We start from the raw sequence: 16,955 nt of genomic DNA, 5'->3' as shown, positions 1-16,955 counted from the left end.
AATTTGTGAGTTATAAAAAGTCGTAATATTTGTCTGTATGAGCGTATAGTCGTAATGTATACACCAAAATCGTAATAGTTAGCATCTCTGCATTATATATCCTTGCGGTAATACTCACCTAAAATACAGATACGTTTGTTTATTTTTTTCACATTATTCTTAATTTGTCAATATCTGGTTCAAAGTTAGATGTGTATTGAAATAATGCTTCAGACCTTTTCTCCTCCACAAGTCTTCCTTAGGTCTTGCATTTAATTATGCCCACCAGTGGCACAGTGGTATGTCTGCGGACTTACACACTAAAAACCGGGTTTCGATACCCGTGGTGGGCAGAGCACAGATAACCCATTGTGTAGCTTTGTGCTTAATTCTAACGAAACAAAAGCATTTAATTATTGTTGGTTGAGCTGGTCAAATTGACAAATTAAGAACAACTGGGAGAGAAGGGTGGGCCATCTGCAATTAATGAGATTTTTTATCACAATTCTTAGGCGTGATGATTTCTCTGAGTTCTGATTGGTTAATAGCGACGATAATTATTATGTGATCTTTGGCGAAGTTTGGAAGATGGCTTGGTGCAAAATGTAATGTGAGCAGAATTAAATTATGAATGTTTATTCGTGACAGAAGGTAAGCATCTAGGATAAATATGTTTTTATGCATGTATATAACACAATTTAATTAAACTTTAATTTTCCATATTTATATACAGATTTTAATTTGAGGCTTTTGGAAGTTTAGCCTATACCGAGACAAAACTACTCGTTTCAACGCTTTTAATTAACTAAGCTAAACTTACAGTAATAGTATGTACAGTGTGTGTACTGAAAAAATAATACAAAATTAAATTTATAACCCAGGGGCTGTTTGCTCACAAATTAATGTACCATATGAATTTTAATTTTATATTCAAATCTTTTTTTTTCTTCATCTTTGTAAGTGAAGCAATGTAGTTAAATTTGTGTCTAATACAAAACAACTACTAACTAATTCAATGTTTATGATAATGCCAATCATAAGCTTTTAAGATCTTCACTGTTCAGTTTTAGGGGATTTCGGCCAAAAAGCATTTAAAAAAGAATATTTACCTCAATGAAAATGGAATAATGAAGAACAAATAAGAATGACTTTGATTTGATAGAATCATTAAGTGTAAATGAATCAGAAATGAAGTCATTAATACATGAGTAAAGTACAAAATATATGTAATAAGTAGTTAGTAAGAGCTAAGTTTATTTATAAATGTATTTGTAACAATAAGGGATGTTTCTCCTGTTTTAGTTCAAGTTAAACTTAATTTTTCAAACTTCATCTTTGATAAGTATTATTTAAGTGTTAATGATATATAGAACTTTGTTAACAGGCAAATGTTTAGTAAAGTTGAATGAAGTACCTCTTATAAATTGTTAAGCATGATAAAAATCTCATCAGCTAAACTGAGTTAATTTATGTGATGTATGAAAAAATTTTGAATTGAAATATTATTGTTTTATTTTGCAATGATGGAGTTTTAAAATGAACTTCACTGAATATATTTTTTTATTGGACTTTCTCTTAGCATTAAAATGTTAATGTTTAATTCTGTATATTCTCAGTACTGGCACATTTGTATTAGGAACACTTACAACTGGTGTTTTTTGTTTTTTTTGTATTTAGAATCCAAGAATAGTATTGTGGTCTAAAGATACTATAGCTAAATATACTAAACAACAGCTGTTGTATGAGGCCTCATGTAGTACTGTAACAAAGCTACAACTGTATTTTGCGTTTATTGGTCTCCATGACCATGATAATACCTAGTCAGCTGCTGGGTTTAAAGGAAGCAGGTTGTCTTGTTACTTATGAAATAATGGTTTGTGATTTACTATTTAGTTGTTTTATGTGCACACACTGTATGTATAGGTTAATATTTTTTAGAAAAAGAGCACATTTATGTGTGATCAGATATGTGCAAAATATCTTTGAATGAAATACATTCTTATTAATATAGATAGGATACTTCTGTGTTTTGTAAAAGGATAAAAAGTAATTGGCTTAAAAACTGTGACTAAGTTCAGTATTGAAAATGGTATACAGTATCTAATGTATTATAATAGTTAGTCTTTAAGTAAGAAGTTAATATAATACCAAAACAATATAATTGAAGCAGTAACAAATGTTTTGTATGTTATTGACAATGAAAGATAAATTTAATTCATTGCTTTACAAGTAATAAATCATAAAAAGCTAAAATTATTTTCGAGTTGTTCTCTGAAGTGTTATTATGTTTTCAGAATGAAAATTTAAATTTTCTGTCTGTAATAAAAGTCTGAAATATTTATTTATATTGTGCATATTAACCCCTAAACAGCAGAAATGCTGTAGGTAACAGTATCAAATGATGATTGCTGCTGTTCAAGGACTAAAAATAACAAATAAACACATAGCTGTATATGGATGTTGAATTAATTTGTAGAGATAATAAAGAGAAAAGTTTCCTGTAACTAATAAGTATTTTATATATATATAAAAAAAAACAGGGCAGTAAGTATTATATGAACATAATCCAATAATATTATTAGCTAATAAGAATTATTCAGTGACAACACTGTTTTTCTGGTGTTAGTAACTACTGTAAATTTTTGATAAACAAATATAAGCCCACTTTATTCAAAAGGTTAAAAAAATAAAATTCTTGATTCCTTTTAAGCTGAATACACCTACTGTTTCTATAAGTAGTTTAATAACCCTTATAATAGAATTTTAAAATAACTCTTTGCTGTAAATATTGGTCTGTTTTTTTTTTTTTACATGTATGCAGGCACAGGGCTTACTGTTGGTAGACACACAGTCATCAAGAACTGTTTACACTGTGGGTGATTTTAAAATTTCTTCCAAAAAGGCACGCTGCTCCGTGATACCTCTTACAATCATGTCTACAACTGTCGTATGTGGCATGTTGTTATTGGTGTGTGCAGTGGCTTATGTTGGTCCATTCTCTACCATTAAGAAGGTGGCAGAAGTACAACATGGAGATGAAGCTACAAACAGATCGTATGCAATAGTTTTTGATGGTGGTAGTACAGGAACACGGATTCATGTTTTCACCTTCTCAAACAGCACAGGTGAAAGATCTTGAACATTAACCAAAGCATAACAACATAACTTAATTGTAGAACAAGGATTAAAGTAGATGTGATGTATGAAATTCTGATATCTTTATTATAATTATTCCTCTGGCATGAAATATTTTGATTCAAATAAGTGTAAAATTACCTTTTTAAGTTTTAGTGAACTATTCAGAAAAATTGTTCAGTTGTTTTATTTTGATTGCTTTTCTAATCTAAGTCAGCATTATGGATTGAAGTTTCATCTAAATATAGCTACTGGATAGCTTCTATTAATGTACTCTCTTTTTTCATTCATCTTATATCTTTGAAGATTTAAATTCTAGTGAGTTTTGCATGTCTGTTATGCTCATACCTTTTTTCATACATGTTTCTGATATTTTCTGTTATAACTGCCATTTTCTTTATTTCACTTGAACTTTTTCTCTCTCTTTTATCTCATGGTGGAAATATAAATATTGTTTATTGTTCTACATGTTGTCAATGGTCCAATCTTCTGTCAGGAAGTTTCCTGTTTTGGAGTTTACTTGTACTTATTAGATTGACCTTAGATTATTAAGGTTCCAGACCCTTGGGTTTTCTTAACTGTAGAATTAATGATTCTCATCTTATGTAATTATACCTTTGGCAGAAAATATCTTTCATTTTTATATTGCTGAGGCTTTTTGTGAATTTTCTTTCTCAGATTTGCCATGTGTAATGTATATTTACACTGCTAGAATAAAAAAGGATTGCCAGAGTATTTCAAACCATGCAACTTTTGGTTTACTGTTAATTTTAACAGATAAGCCACATTGGCAATCCTTTCCTGCTAGAAATTAAATCTTTGGACTGTGCTGATTTTTTTTAGCAAGAAACTGGAAAGTGTGATGTGCTATTTTCTCTAAATATTTGCCTGTGAATGTCATCAAGTTTCACAAACTTTTAATGTTCATTTTTACCCCTTGCCTTCCCTAAAGACCTTTTATCTTCACAACTTATAACTTCTGAGGTTTACTCTGCTTAGTGTCTGATCAATCTATAGATATTTATGGCATTCAAAGATTGTTGAGCCTTTGGTTTCTAATAGTATTTTAATAATTCTTTTTATTTTTTTCACATTGCAAATAGCCAACATCCTGAGTTTGTCTATTTTTATTTTGCATTTACTTTTTGTTACATTTTGGGGACTTGTGAATATAATTATATGGCATCTTTTTTCTAAATTAATGTTTAACACTTATAACTAAAGTGTTATTAGAGGTCAGACTCATTTATAATGCACTTTTGTGGCCTCTCATTCATCGTCTTTGGTATGTCAAGTCACTTTGTTTTGTATGTTTCTGAGACTTGCTTAGTAAATGAGATTTTAAAAAGGTTATGGGCTGTACCATATTTTGAATAATTGTTTTGTGTGAAACACTATTTTCTTGTTGGCCAAGATAAGCATGTTCATTATCATTATACACTTAATGTCCCAAGGGCTTATGTTACGGACTTACCCTTTCTCATTCAATGAATTTTTGTAGAAATCCTAAGTTATCAAAAGAAAAAAAACAATCTTCAAGGTACTCAGAGGGTAGAGTAGTCATAGAAACCGTATTTTGCTTATTACTCGTATTGAAGACTGTGTTCTTAATTATAACTTATTGTATAATTTTATTAGCTCTTCTGGTAAAAGGTATTTCATAGTATCACAATTTCCACATTGTTTCTTTGTATTCTCTCTTTAGATAACTGGTTGTGACAGCATCTCTTACTCATACTTAGCCATCTTGTTCCCCATTTTGGTCAAAGAACACAGGTTTCTGATTTCTCAGGTCTGTTGGTTCTTTAATTGCTTTTACTTGATTTATCTTTTCAGTTTTAGTTATCTTTCTTCTCAGGTTTTGTTATCTTTTTCAGCAGAATCATCCAGTTTTGTCTACTTGATCAGAATGATTTTAAGAAACTTGTGTAATATATAGAGGTACTCATGATTTACCAAAACTATTCATGAGTTAAGTTCCTAATAACAGTATAAAAAGTAGCATCTTATAAATTCTTTAGGATGGAGGGTTTCCAAAAACTAAGTTCAGGTTTTAAATATAGTCTGGCTGAACAAGTACTAGTATATCAGATGTTTGTTTATGTTTTCTGTTATTCCATACTTTATTTTCCTTTTAGCAAAGTAAAATTTCTTAGCACATTTTTTGATATTGAAGTAATTTATTTTTCACCTAGCAGTTCCTTCAAACTAGGTAAACTGAATTTATTTTTTTTGATGATGAGAAACCCACTCGAAATAAAAATGTATCTCGGTGCAGCTGGTATGGGTATGAACACTTTTGCTGATAAGGAGAGAACAATGTTTTGACCTTCCTAGGTCATCTTCAGGTTGAAATGTTCTCTCCTTATCAGCAAAAATGTTAATACCCATACCAGCTGTTCTGAGATGTATTTGAATTTGTATTTCAACATTGTGTTTTTACAGTGATTTTATATTTTTATATTAATTTCCCAATAATGTGTAAATTCCAGTTCTTGTGAAAACTATTTTCCCTGTATTTAGTGCAATTTATTTTGTTTCACCTTGCTACTTGTTTTGTTACCAAAGTTATATGGCCTTTGTTTGACCCCCCACGCACACACTTTAGTATATACAGTCATGTGAAAAAGTTAGGACACCCCATGAAAGCCTGTACATTTTTGTAACATTTTTGGATATATAGATATTTAATCTCAATTTTAACAATACTGAGAGATTATAGGAATATAACTAAACAATTAAAACTGAAGAAAAGACTTTTCAAGATCTTCTGTAAATGTAATTCTACAAAAATGCATATTCTAACTGAGGAAAAAGTTAGAACACCCTACCCCCTAATAGCTAGTGTTACCCCCTTTGGCTGAAATAACTGCAGTGAGATGCTTCTTGTTGCCATCTGTCTGAAGAAAGTTTGCCCCACTCCTCAATGCAGAATTCCTTCAGCTGTGAGATGTTTAAGGGATTTCTTGCATGTACAGCCCATTGTCAATGGGTTTAAGATCTGGGCTTTGACTCGGCCATTCCAGGACGCTCAATTTCTTAGTTTTCAGCTAGTCCTTGGTGGATTTACTGGTATGTTTTGGGTCATTGTCATGTTGCAGGGTCCAGGTCCACTTCAGCTTTACTTTTCTTACAGATGATCTCACATGATCCTAAAGCACTCTCTGATACACGGTAGAATTCATGGTAGATTCTATGATTGTAAGCTGTCCAGGTCCTGCAGCTCCAAACCATGACACTTCCACCTTCATGCTTCACAGTTGGTATGAGGTTGTTTTCCTGGAATGCTGTATTTGGTTTACGCCAAACATGTCCTCTGTTTTGGTGTCCAAATAATTCACTTTTGGACTCATCTGTCCAAAGAACATTATTCCAGAAGTCCTGGTCTTTGTCTACATTCTCTCTGGCAAACTTCAGTCTGGTCTTGATATTTCTCTTAGAGAGCAAAGGTTTCCTCCTTGCACACCTCCCATGCAAGTTAAACTTGTGCAGTCTCTTTCTGATTATAGAGGCATGCACTTTCACGTCAACAGTAGTCCGAGCCTGCTGTAGGTCCCGTGATGACATGTTAGGGTGTTTAGAGACCTCTTATAGCATCTTGCAGTCTGCTCTTGGGGTGAACTTGCTTGGACGATCAGACCTGGGCATGTTGGCAGTTGTTTTGAAAGCCCTCCACTTGTTGACTATTTTCCCGAAAGTGGAATGGCTGATTTCAAAATCTTTTGGGATCTTTTTAAATCCCTTACTAGACTCATAAGCTGCTACAATTTTCTTTCTGAAGGCCTCAGACAGCTCTTTTGCTCTCACCATGGTGCTCACTCTCATTTCAACTGTCAGGAGCACACCAAATTAAATGTCTGAGGTTTAAATAGGGCAAGCCTCATTCAAAATGCTGAGTAACAATCTTCTAATCATGTGCACCTGGTACGATACACCTGTGTGTGAGTTGAGCCATTTTAAGTGGGAATAAATGTGGGGGTGTCCTAACTTTTTCCTCAGTTAGAATATACATTTTTGTAGAATTACATTTACAGAAAATCTTAAAGAATTTCTTCTGTTTTAATTGTTTAGTTATATTCCTATAATCTCTCAGTAAATATTGAGATTAAATATCTATATATCCAAAAATGTTACAAAAATACACAGGCTTTCATAGGGTGTCCTAACTTTTTCACATGACTGTGTCGTCTTTAACTGAGTAGTTTTTTTTCTTTCTCGTAAATAACTTTTTCAGTTTTGGCATAGCATTACCATATTTTATTGTCTATTCAACAGTACGTGTCTTATCAGGTGAGAATCTCCAGATAGTTTTTTTATCTAGATTTTCTACCAGCATTGCTAGCTTGATCATTTCAACATTAAGGTTTGAATTTCTTTTCATCTTAAATGTTGATAATGTGTCTTCAACCCGTGTAACCTGTAGTTGATGGTAGTTGTTGCCACTCATATAAAGTTGAGACCTTTGTTTCCCTGCTTTCCTGTTAGGTGTGATCTTCTCCATTGTTTCCTCTTTCTTACTGGCATTTGTGATCTGATTCAGAACACACCTGATCTGTTTCCCCAGTGATACCTATTGTCCTGGATTCCAGATTTCATATTTGGTCAGCTCCTTTTCTTTATCTGTTTCACATCATTCTGTCATTAAGATTTTATTTTTCTTTATTTTCATGGTTGGATATTATTTGAACCTATGTTGATAAAAACAATTTTATCTTCTAAGTTTGTCATGGTGTACCTCATTCCTGCATCTTACTATTATTCGAGTGAAATGATTTTTTTCAGTTAGGCAGCTTTCTTGTCTTTTGCTTTCCTCTTCCTTAAATTTTTATAATCTTTCCTGCTGGTGTCCAGTTGATATCATTCAGACTTGCATTTATTGCTATTTTTTCTAATTAATTTCAAATAACTATCCACTGAAAACAACTTTCTCTTTCTCTCTCTCCACTTTTGGTTTTCTTTTAAGATGAAATTACAATCTGGCAAAGTCAGTTTTGAGTTATTTTACCTTGACTTAACTATTAATTTGTGATCTTTTAAATTTAAAATAAAAATTCTGTAATGATAAAGCAAATCTTAGTTTATGAATAAATTAATTTTTTTATGCATTATTTCCACTGTAATTACTGTGTATGTGTTACAGTAATATTGAAAATAACAGTAAAATGTTTTAAGATGTAGCTAGGGAGGTGAATTAAATATAAAATTACTGAACTCAAATTATTAATTTATTTATAGAAACAGGCCTAAACCTTCTGGATGAATACTTTCAAGAGGTTAAACCTGGACTATCAAGCTATGCTGAATCTCCATCAGAGGTGAGTTGTGGTGAAAAATACTTTTTGGAGGATTTCAATTTAAAATAACTGTTTTTGTAGCCTTCATTAACCTCGAATAATTTGTTTTAGGATTCTCAAATGTTTAGAAATATTTCAAAAGTTCTTCAGTTTAGCCAAAGGTATTATTAAGATGACAAATAAACAAAGATGAAAAGTGCAGCAAGTGACAGAGTAACACTTGAGAAAGTCTTGGAAGATTACACAGGTATCTCAGGTGGAAGGGTAGTTTTTACCAGATCTTGGAGATGTTCTCTTCAAGTATCACTATGTAACTGCTGCCCATTTCAACTTTGTTTAATCACCATGAAGATTTTGTATATTATCTGATAAATGTTGCTATTTTTCTTACTGAAGGTATTGTAAGGGTTTTAATAAATTAGAGAAATGTTTTAAAGCTATTTAATTATTCTTTTTGAACAGATTAAAATTTGCTGATAAATGCTTATTGTTAATATTTTGTATTTTTTTAATACCATCTAATCTGTATTTAATGTGATGTATCTTTAAAGAGTAAAAGTCTGCCTGTATTTAAATTTTATTGTTAAATTGGCAAAAATTAATTCATCAGATTCAGTTTCATTTGTATTTGCATTAACCTGCATGTTCATTTTAGGATATTGTTTATCTCAGGATGTTACCATAATGTTAGATTCTTGTATGCCTATTTTTTAATGATACATTTTTATTTTGTGGATTGTAAAATGTGTCATTATGAATTGGATGTAAATGTACTTGTATTTTGCTTACATCGTAGTTTGTATGGTACTTCAACCTATAGTGTCTTTTACCAAAAAGTGGTTGCCACCTTTTAATATCTACAAAGAAAAATGTACATTATTTGTATGCTTTGTATCTGTGGGAACTTATCCTTTGCTGGATAAAAAATGTGAAGACTAAGCATTGGCTTTGTAATATTGAACAAACATGCAGCTATCACTTTTAAGAAGTTGAGAATCTTAGTATAATTATATTAAATGTAGTAAGGTATCTTTCAGGTTGCCAGCAGTATTGTACCCCTTTTAGAAAAGGCTAAAACAGTGATTCCACCTGAATTGTGGAGTAGCACCCCCTTGTCTTTGAAGGCAACAGCAGGACTTAGATTTCTACCGACTCATACAGCTGATGCCATTCTAGATGAGGTTACTGGTCTTGTTTACTATACAATTAAAATTTGTTCATGAGTTCAATCAATAAATAAGTTTTTGGCATACATTATCTTGGTTCATAAGTATTAAGTTTTCTGTGTACATAATATTTAGTCCCACAGTTAATCTCATAAAAGTTAATTCTGGAATAAACTTCCCATGTTGTGATATTTAATTTTACAGCTTCTTTGTTCTTCAGTATTTAACACGATGTTGAGGTGAACTTTTCTATACAGAGAATAATTAGTTTACTTTAAGACACTGAAAAAAAAAAGAAAAAAGATTTGTATCTGATGTTTTACAGTTTTTGTATCTTTGACTCTATATTTAAATGTTTAAATTGTAAAGTACTTTTATATCAACAAACAAAATAGATATTTTTGGGAATTGAAATTGAAGAACATTACAGATACTCCACCTTATATTTTGAGTTTCTGAAACATGGTGATTTTTTTATATATATTGATTTTAAGAAATCATAAGTCTAGATGTTTTCATAAAGCAAACTTATCATCGTGTAGGTCGACAAAAAAATCAAAAGCTACCCATTTGACGCTTCCAATGGTTCGGTTTCAATCATGAATGGAGATGATGAAGGTAAGAATACCATTAGATTCAAGCCCAGTAAGGTTTGAAAACAAAAATGTGAAGTGAATGTGATAGCAGCTTGGATGATTTTTATATATGTTATTTTAAATCATTTATTTTTCATAGTACTTTTGTGATTTTCTGTAAGTAGATAAAAAATTTTCATCATTTGATGTTATCTTTTTTTTCTTCACTTAATAATTAAAATATTTCTCTTTCTCTAGGAATTTTTGCATGGTATACAGTTAATTTTCTTTTAGGTAAGTCTTAATTTATGGAATTTTAAAAAATATATTATTGTAATTTAAGACCCTCAAAACTTAGTTTTCTTACGATATTTTTGGGATATATCCATAGATAAACATGTATTTGAATATGTATAGCAGTACTCTGTAAATAAACAAGTATTACTGTAACAAAAGGCTCTGATAGAAATTTTATAATGTTACATCATATATCCTACAGAAACAATGAATAATAAATTTATATTTTTCATTTTTCATGCAATGTTTTTCTATACGTATTTGGTGAATGAACACATGACTGAGTAAAAGGTGTCAGGAGTCAGAAAATGTCCTAAATTTTTGGAAAGAACTGTTGTTGGCCTGTAAGCCATTTTGTTGTCAAATATTAATACACAAAATATGTATGAAAAAATAATTGTGGGTTAAGAAATGTGTGTACAGACACTAGTACAAGGTACTGCACATACTTTATGGGAAAAAAAGAGAGTTATTAAGTGATAATGTATTAATTAATTTTATATTTTATAGGCCATTTAAGCAGTGGTTCACACACTGTTGCCACACTAGATCTTGGGGGGTGGCTCCACTCAGATCACATTTCAGCCAACCAATCTGGAGATGCTAGCATCCATTCCCACAGAATACTTAGTGAAGTTAAATATTCAAGAAAAACCTGCTTTCCTTTATACCCACAGGTAACAAGCACTTAAAAAAACATTAGTTTTTGTTGGTGAGCTGAAACACCTGTGTTAAAAGTTTTTGTGTGTATGCAAGCTATAATAGTACATAACTGTGGTACTTTTATTTCTAAACAATGATGGATGGTGGATCAAATGAACTCTTTTTAAAGTATCTTCCAGGATTGTTATTGATCTAGAAATAAAATAATACAGTTCCTTCACTATATTCTGTGTTTTTCTTACAGTTATTTGGGTAATGGACTAATGTCTGCTCGCCTCTCCATACTTAAATCATCAAGTTCTGGTGAAAGTAAGTTTTACTGGTCAGAAAAAAATGTAATTGGTACCTTAAATGAATGTAAGATATTGGATGGTAATTAGAAATTCCGGTTAAATTGAAAATACGTTTCAGTGTTATAAATCATTATTACATAAAATAAAGTTAACTTGAATATTCATTGTGTAACAATGTTGCTTTTGCACTGATGTGATAATATTAGGACAGGAATTAAAGTTAGTCCAATTTAATGTAACAGAAACAATTGCACATAAATGTAGATAAGAAAATGAACATAACATTGAAAAACCTATTATCAGCTGCCTAATTTTTTTGAAAGTACCACATACATTATTATTTATTCTCTTCTTTGATTTTATATTTTTTATACTTTTCAAACGAAATGGTTCTCTTATTTTTTATGATTATATTTGTTCATTTTGTTTTGTCCAAATTTGTGTAGCATGGGGTTCTTTGTCAGCCTTATGTGTGTGTATTTTTTTTTTTTTTATTATTATTATATGACAGGAAACACATTTAACAAAAATTACACCAATACTGGGGGACATTAAAAGTTTGTTGTATTCAGTATTGGAGTTCATGTTTGAGATCTTTGTTTGAGTGTATGTTGTATCTTTTAGTAGTTGCCAGTTGTTCCACGTATTACTTGTGATTATAATGTTTAGGTTAAAATGTGTTGAATTTTATAGAATCTGCTGATGGTAAAACCGAAATTCTGCGTAGCCCTTGCATTCATTCTCTGATTATGAAATCATGGCAACATGGTGGAATGGAGTATCTTGTAATGTAAGTACATTTTTCTGTTATCATTTGAGATTACTCTGAAACATAATTTCAAACATGGTTTTGTGAAGTGAATTTTGGTATACTGCTTTGTGAAGCATCCCTTGAGTAACATATTTCATTTCATTTTTAGAATATTGTATTTTATCATAGTATTAGCAATTGGTATATTAATATCAGTTGTTAGTCCTAGGAAGGTCTCTATAGATATTTTTTTAAAATAGGGGATTAGAGTCTGGAAAGTATGGGTTTGATGCTTGTTTTGAGAGAGCAAAAACATTTGTTGGGAATAACATACACGTAGCAGAGGAAGTGAAGCAGAGACCAATGTATGGTATGTCCTACTACTATGACAGAGCTGTTGACTCAAAATTAATAGGTAGGATGGTATTTGATGTCTAACTATTTATAGTTCAATGTTACATTAATATTTTCAGTCCTAAACAACTATTCTACACAGCTGAAGCTCATAGAAATATTAATGTCCAATATTAATCCACTGAAGTTAAACAGTGTGTGATGTTTGAAATCTATAAACGTTCCTGGTCAACATCTGTAGTTTCCCAATTATAGCTTCTGAGGTTTGTACCAACTAGAGCAAACCAACAATATAAACTGTCTTTTGGCATGTTACATTTATTTATTAGCTTGAAAGGAAAGTTTCTGGAAATTTCAGCTAAGGCAACAATGCTTATATTTACATACATACATTGTTGATTCTTACACTGTTGAATTTTTTACAAATTCAGGGAATATGTGGGAATTTCACAGTGTATGTTTAACAGTATAAAACAAGTTATATGCATTTCCAAATATAGATTACATGGAAACAAACAGATGTTAAAATAAATATATAATAGTAAATCTATCACAGTTGATGTAAGGTTGTATTTAATTAAATTAAAAGCAAAAATGCTTGTAAGAATATATATATATATATCACTACAAAAGCTAAAAACCTAGTTTTCAAGACTTTCGTGTGTTATCAGGTTTTGTTTTTTGTAGCTTAGTCTTCTAAGAAGAAATTTGCACACACAATTTAGCCAATGCTTCACTGTGAAATTTCCTTGAAAATACATCGTTAAGAAACAGTTGAATTTGAAGTAAAATTTTATTCAAAAACGTTTTTGTTTATTTAGCTTTCGTACATGGTATTGTTTATTTTACACTACTGTTGCATTTAATTACACTGTTGTGTTGGGAAGAAAATATTTATACATTTGATTTCAAAAACTGTTCTACAAAATTAAATCTACCTGTATAAATTTTATGAAGCTTAAAACTTACATTCTTTCCAAAGAAGACACTGGTTGAGTTTTTGGGACTGATTTTTCAAAGTTAGCCTTGTAACAAATTTTTAATATTAAAAGTGGAAAATAATAGTGAAAGTTAAAAATATGGTTTGATTACTAGTGAATTTACTTAACTAATAATTCCTTTTAAATTTATCTGTATTGAAGCCTTCAGCTGTAATGTTTTACTATATCTTTTTCAGATAAAGATGATGGTGGTGTGGTGCTAGTTGGAGATTTTTTAAAAGCTGCAGAAAAAGGTTTGCTTTGTAGAAATTATTTGGTCTATTTAAGCAGAGTAAGTATTATTTGCTTTGAAGTTTTTATAGACTGCATATGCTTGGAGTAGGTGACGTTTTGGTTTTTGCATGCATCCTAAAACATCTGCTTCAACACACCAAGCAAGTGCAGTTCATAAAAACTTCAGGTGTAGTACTTTTTTTTTATTAAACATTTGTCAAAGTTTTGTTTAATGAACACTTTTTCAAATTATAATTGAAATATCTCAGTAAATACTCTGGTGTTTCACCCAAGTGATAATTTTAGTAGTAGGTTTTATAAAATAGTAGAGTTAAAACAAGTGTTGTTAAAAGGTTAACTACTAAAGTTACATCATCTCATCAAATAACATTTTCATTTTATTCTGATATCGTGGATCTTGTGATATACGCTGTACGTATTTTATTTTCAGCTTTCTTGTTAGGAAGTAGAGATCATGCAAGCTGTATTAATTTTATGTGGTAAATTATTTTAAAGAAATCACTCAAAGCATCTTGTAAGTGGAAAGTGTCTAAACATATACATTTATCAAGAACATTTATTTGGATACAAGTTTATATTAGTGAACTGGCTCAGTAAATAACACAAATAATTAAACAGTGACAGGTTTCAATGAAAGTAACAGATTATTTAAAATAAATCATTGACTACCATTGTTTATTTTAAATGAAACTCACTAAAGAGAATGCTTGTTAAGTAACAGAATTAATTTGAATTTTTTTTGTGTTCTTTTAGCCTGTTCTAGTGATGGTGACATCAACATGCCCTTTCTATGTCTGGACCTAACCTATATTGGCTCATTACTCCACAATGGTTTTGACCTTCATTTAAGTAAAGAAATTACTGTAAGTACCTTCAATTAGTTAACATAAATATACAAGTCCATCTAATAAGTTTATTTTAAAACTAGTTTTATAAGACAGTTTTCTGTGCAGTTTTTTAAATTTGCATATTTGTCAATGCTATATATTACAGTACAGAAATTATCAGTATTGTAGTTTGATAATAAATATTATTTAAACTAAGAATATTTTAATGCATTTATGGTAAGTAGAGCACTGAGATAATATTCACCCTTTTTGTTATCAAACAGCTTATTAAAAAGATCAAGAACTTTGAGACAAGCTGGGGTCTGGGAGCGGCCTTCAGTCTTCTAGCCCGAATTTGTCGAAAGTATTATAAACTTTACAAGTGTTAAAGCATCACTATAGCTTTGTTGTTTTATTTCAGAATCATTACAAGATGTCATAAAAAATGGTGTTTTGCATCAAGCTATAACTTTGTAACAAACTGAGAAATTATATGAAAAGTTTTTGTTGTTACGCGAGGTAGAAATGCATCAAAATTACGCGAGAAGTTACTTTTGTGAAATTTCAAACCAAAGACATGTTTCAGTATTTAACAAGTTACCAAAAAGATATTTTAAGAAATATATATATATATATATATATATATACAAACAAACAATTATATATTATATTATTGTAACCCCCCTTGTTTATTTGTATCTTCCAAGCACGCTATTAGACTTTGCACCCTAGTTGATCTTTGTTTAAAGCAAGTTTTAGCTTAGTTGTTGAGATAAGTTTCTTTAAACTTGTTAAAAGGTTTCAATTACGTTTCTAATTTTTTTTTATGGTTGAGGTATGTTACTTGTAGCAAAACTTCAAATATACACTGAAAAAGAATACTTTACAAAAGTATAGGGCAAATAATTATCTCTCAGTTTTACTTATTATGTATGTTGCTTAAGTAAAATTAAAAGCATTTTATCTGTTATAGCTATACAATTCTTCATTGTGTTAAGTGTTGCGAATAACAAAACTAAGGCAACTAGAAATAAAACTATTTTAGTACAACTGTTTGTATTTAGAATTACTATACATAAATATGAAGTGGGACTTCTCTTCCCATCATATCAGCAGTATAGTTAAGATGCTATACTTTATTGAAAAGCTGACATAAATTATAAATTAATTATTTGCACAAACAACAATAAGATATCTAAATCATAAATTTGACAGTGATTCTAACCACTAGCTACTTGTGTGCAATAACAGTTCTGGAATCAGAACAAATAATGTAAGGGGTACAAGCATTTTACAACAGGCAATGTACTGTAAACATGTTTCACTTTCTGTAGCTTAAGTTCAATCTTTATATAATTTCATGTTCCACTTGCACACCAAACCCCCTGAAGGTCTTCTCATGTAGTTACTACAGCTAACTTATTCAATAATTCTCAGTATGAAAATTGAATAAATTGCTATGAGGTGATTTAACAATGGTATGTTTTATTCATATCTCCTGGTAGATTTTTCAAATATAAAGGACAGTTTTAAGATACATGTAAATAACATTAGCAACAGACAAGGGAAAATTAAAAGTTTCCTTTCTTTGTATGATTGTAGTTAAGCACAAAGCTGCACAATGTACTATCTGCACTCTTCCAACCCTTGGTATTGAAAATCCTGTTTCTGGCTTTGCAAGTCTGCAAACATACTTCTGTGACACTGGGGAGTCACTTTCATTACTGTTCAATAACCTGTTGTACATTTAGACATAGTCTCGTGTCTGGCTACCGAGGAAGATGCTAGATTGAGTTCAAATGTAAAACAGATATTCAAACATTTTGTTTTTAATAGTCACTAATTACAGCTATAAATCATAAAACATGCCTCAAACTGATAGCTTTGTGGCCTAAGACTAAACCTTTCTAAATGATTTGTTAGGCTAAGTAATAATATTTCTGGTCAAAATCAGGCTATGCCTTATACGTATAATCGTCATGTTCTCACACTATTTACTTTATACTGTGACTACCTATTTTCAAACATGTTTGTTAGTACTTGTTTCTCCCATTTTTATGAACTCTCAGTATTACATCCACGTACAGAAGGAAACTTGCCAGAGAAATAAGACTTCATTAATTATATTATCCAGAGATAACAGGATAATAGTTTCTCATTAAATAAAAACACATACCTTGTGATAATCAGAAAAACTTTCTGGCAAAGCAACGACAAAAAACAAGTTGTTTACAGATGAACCTGTGCAGAAATAACTTGTAACTTGTTCAGTATTTGTATTTGAGAATTACATTAAGGAATGTTTATTCAAATATAGTTGAAATAATCAGAATTTGAGATGCACTGGATATGGCAAGGTTAAAGGTTTGATTGACATCTATAGCCA

At 30.6% G+C, this 16,955-nt stretch overlaps 1 protein-coding gene across 1 annotated transcript; it reads left to right on the top strand.

The window, feature by feature from the left end:
* Nucleotides 1-549: 549 nt before the first annotated feature.
* Nucleotides 550-15,539, top strand: LOC143229023 (ectonucleoside triphosphate diphosphohydrolase 5-like). The gene is given in 15 exon segments (XM_076460672.1): nt 550-630; nt 1,657-1,852; nt 2,801-3,104; nt 8,350-8,429; nt 9,446-9,589; nt 10,117-10,192; nt 10,408-10,443; nt 10,957-10,997; nt 10,999-11,123; nt 11,354-11,418; nt 12,096-12,192; nt 12,414-12,568; nt 13,685-13,741; nt 14,496-14,605; nt 14,854-15,539. Coding segments are annotated over 14 exon segments (1,467 nt in total). The 5' UTR covers nt 550-630; nt 1,657-1,780; the 3' UTR covers nt 14,959-15,539.
* The last annotated feature ends 1,416 nt before the right edge of the window (nt 15,540-16,955 follow it).

This window comes from Tachypleus tridentatus, chromosome 1 (genome assembly GCF_004210375.1).
Source record: "Tachypleus tridentatus isolate NWPU-2018 chromosome 1, ASM421037v1, whole genome shotgun sequence".
Lineage (NCBI taxonomy): Eukaryota > Metazoa > Arthropoda > Merostomata > Xiphosura > Limulidae > Tachypleus > Tachypleus tridentatus.
Note: the sequence above shows the minus strand (reverse complement) of the source record. Positions and strands in the feature narration are given on the sequence as shown.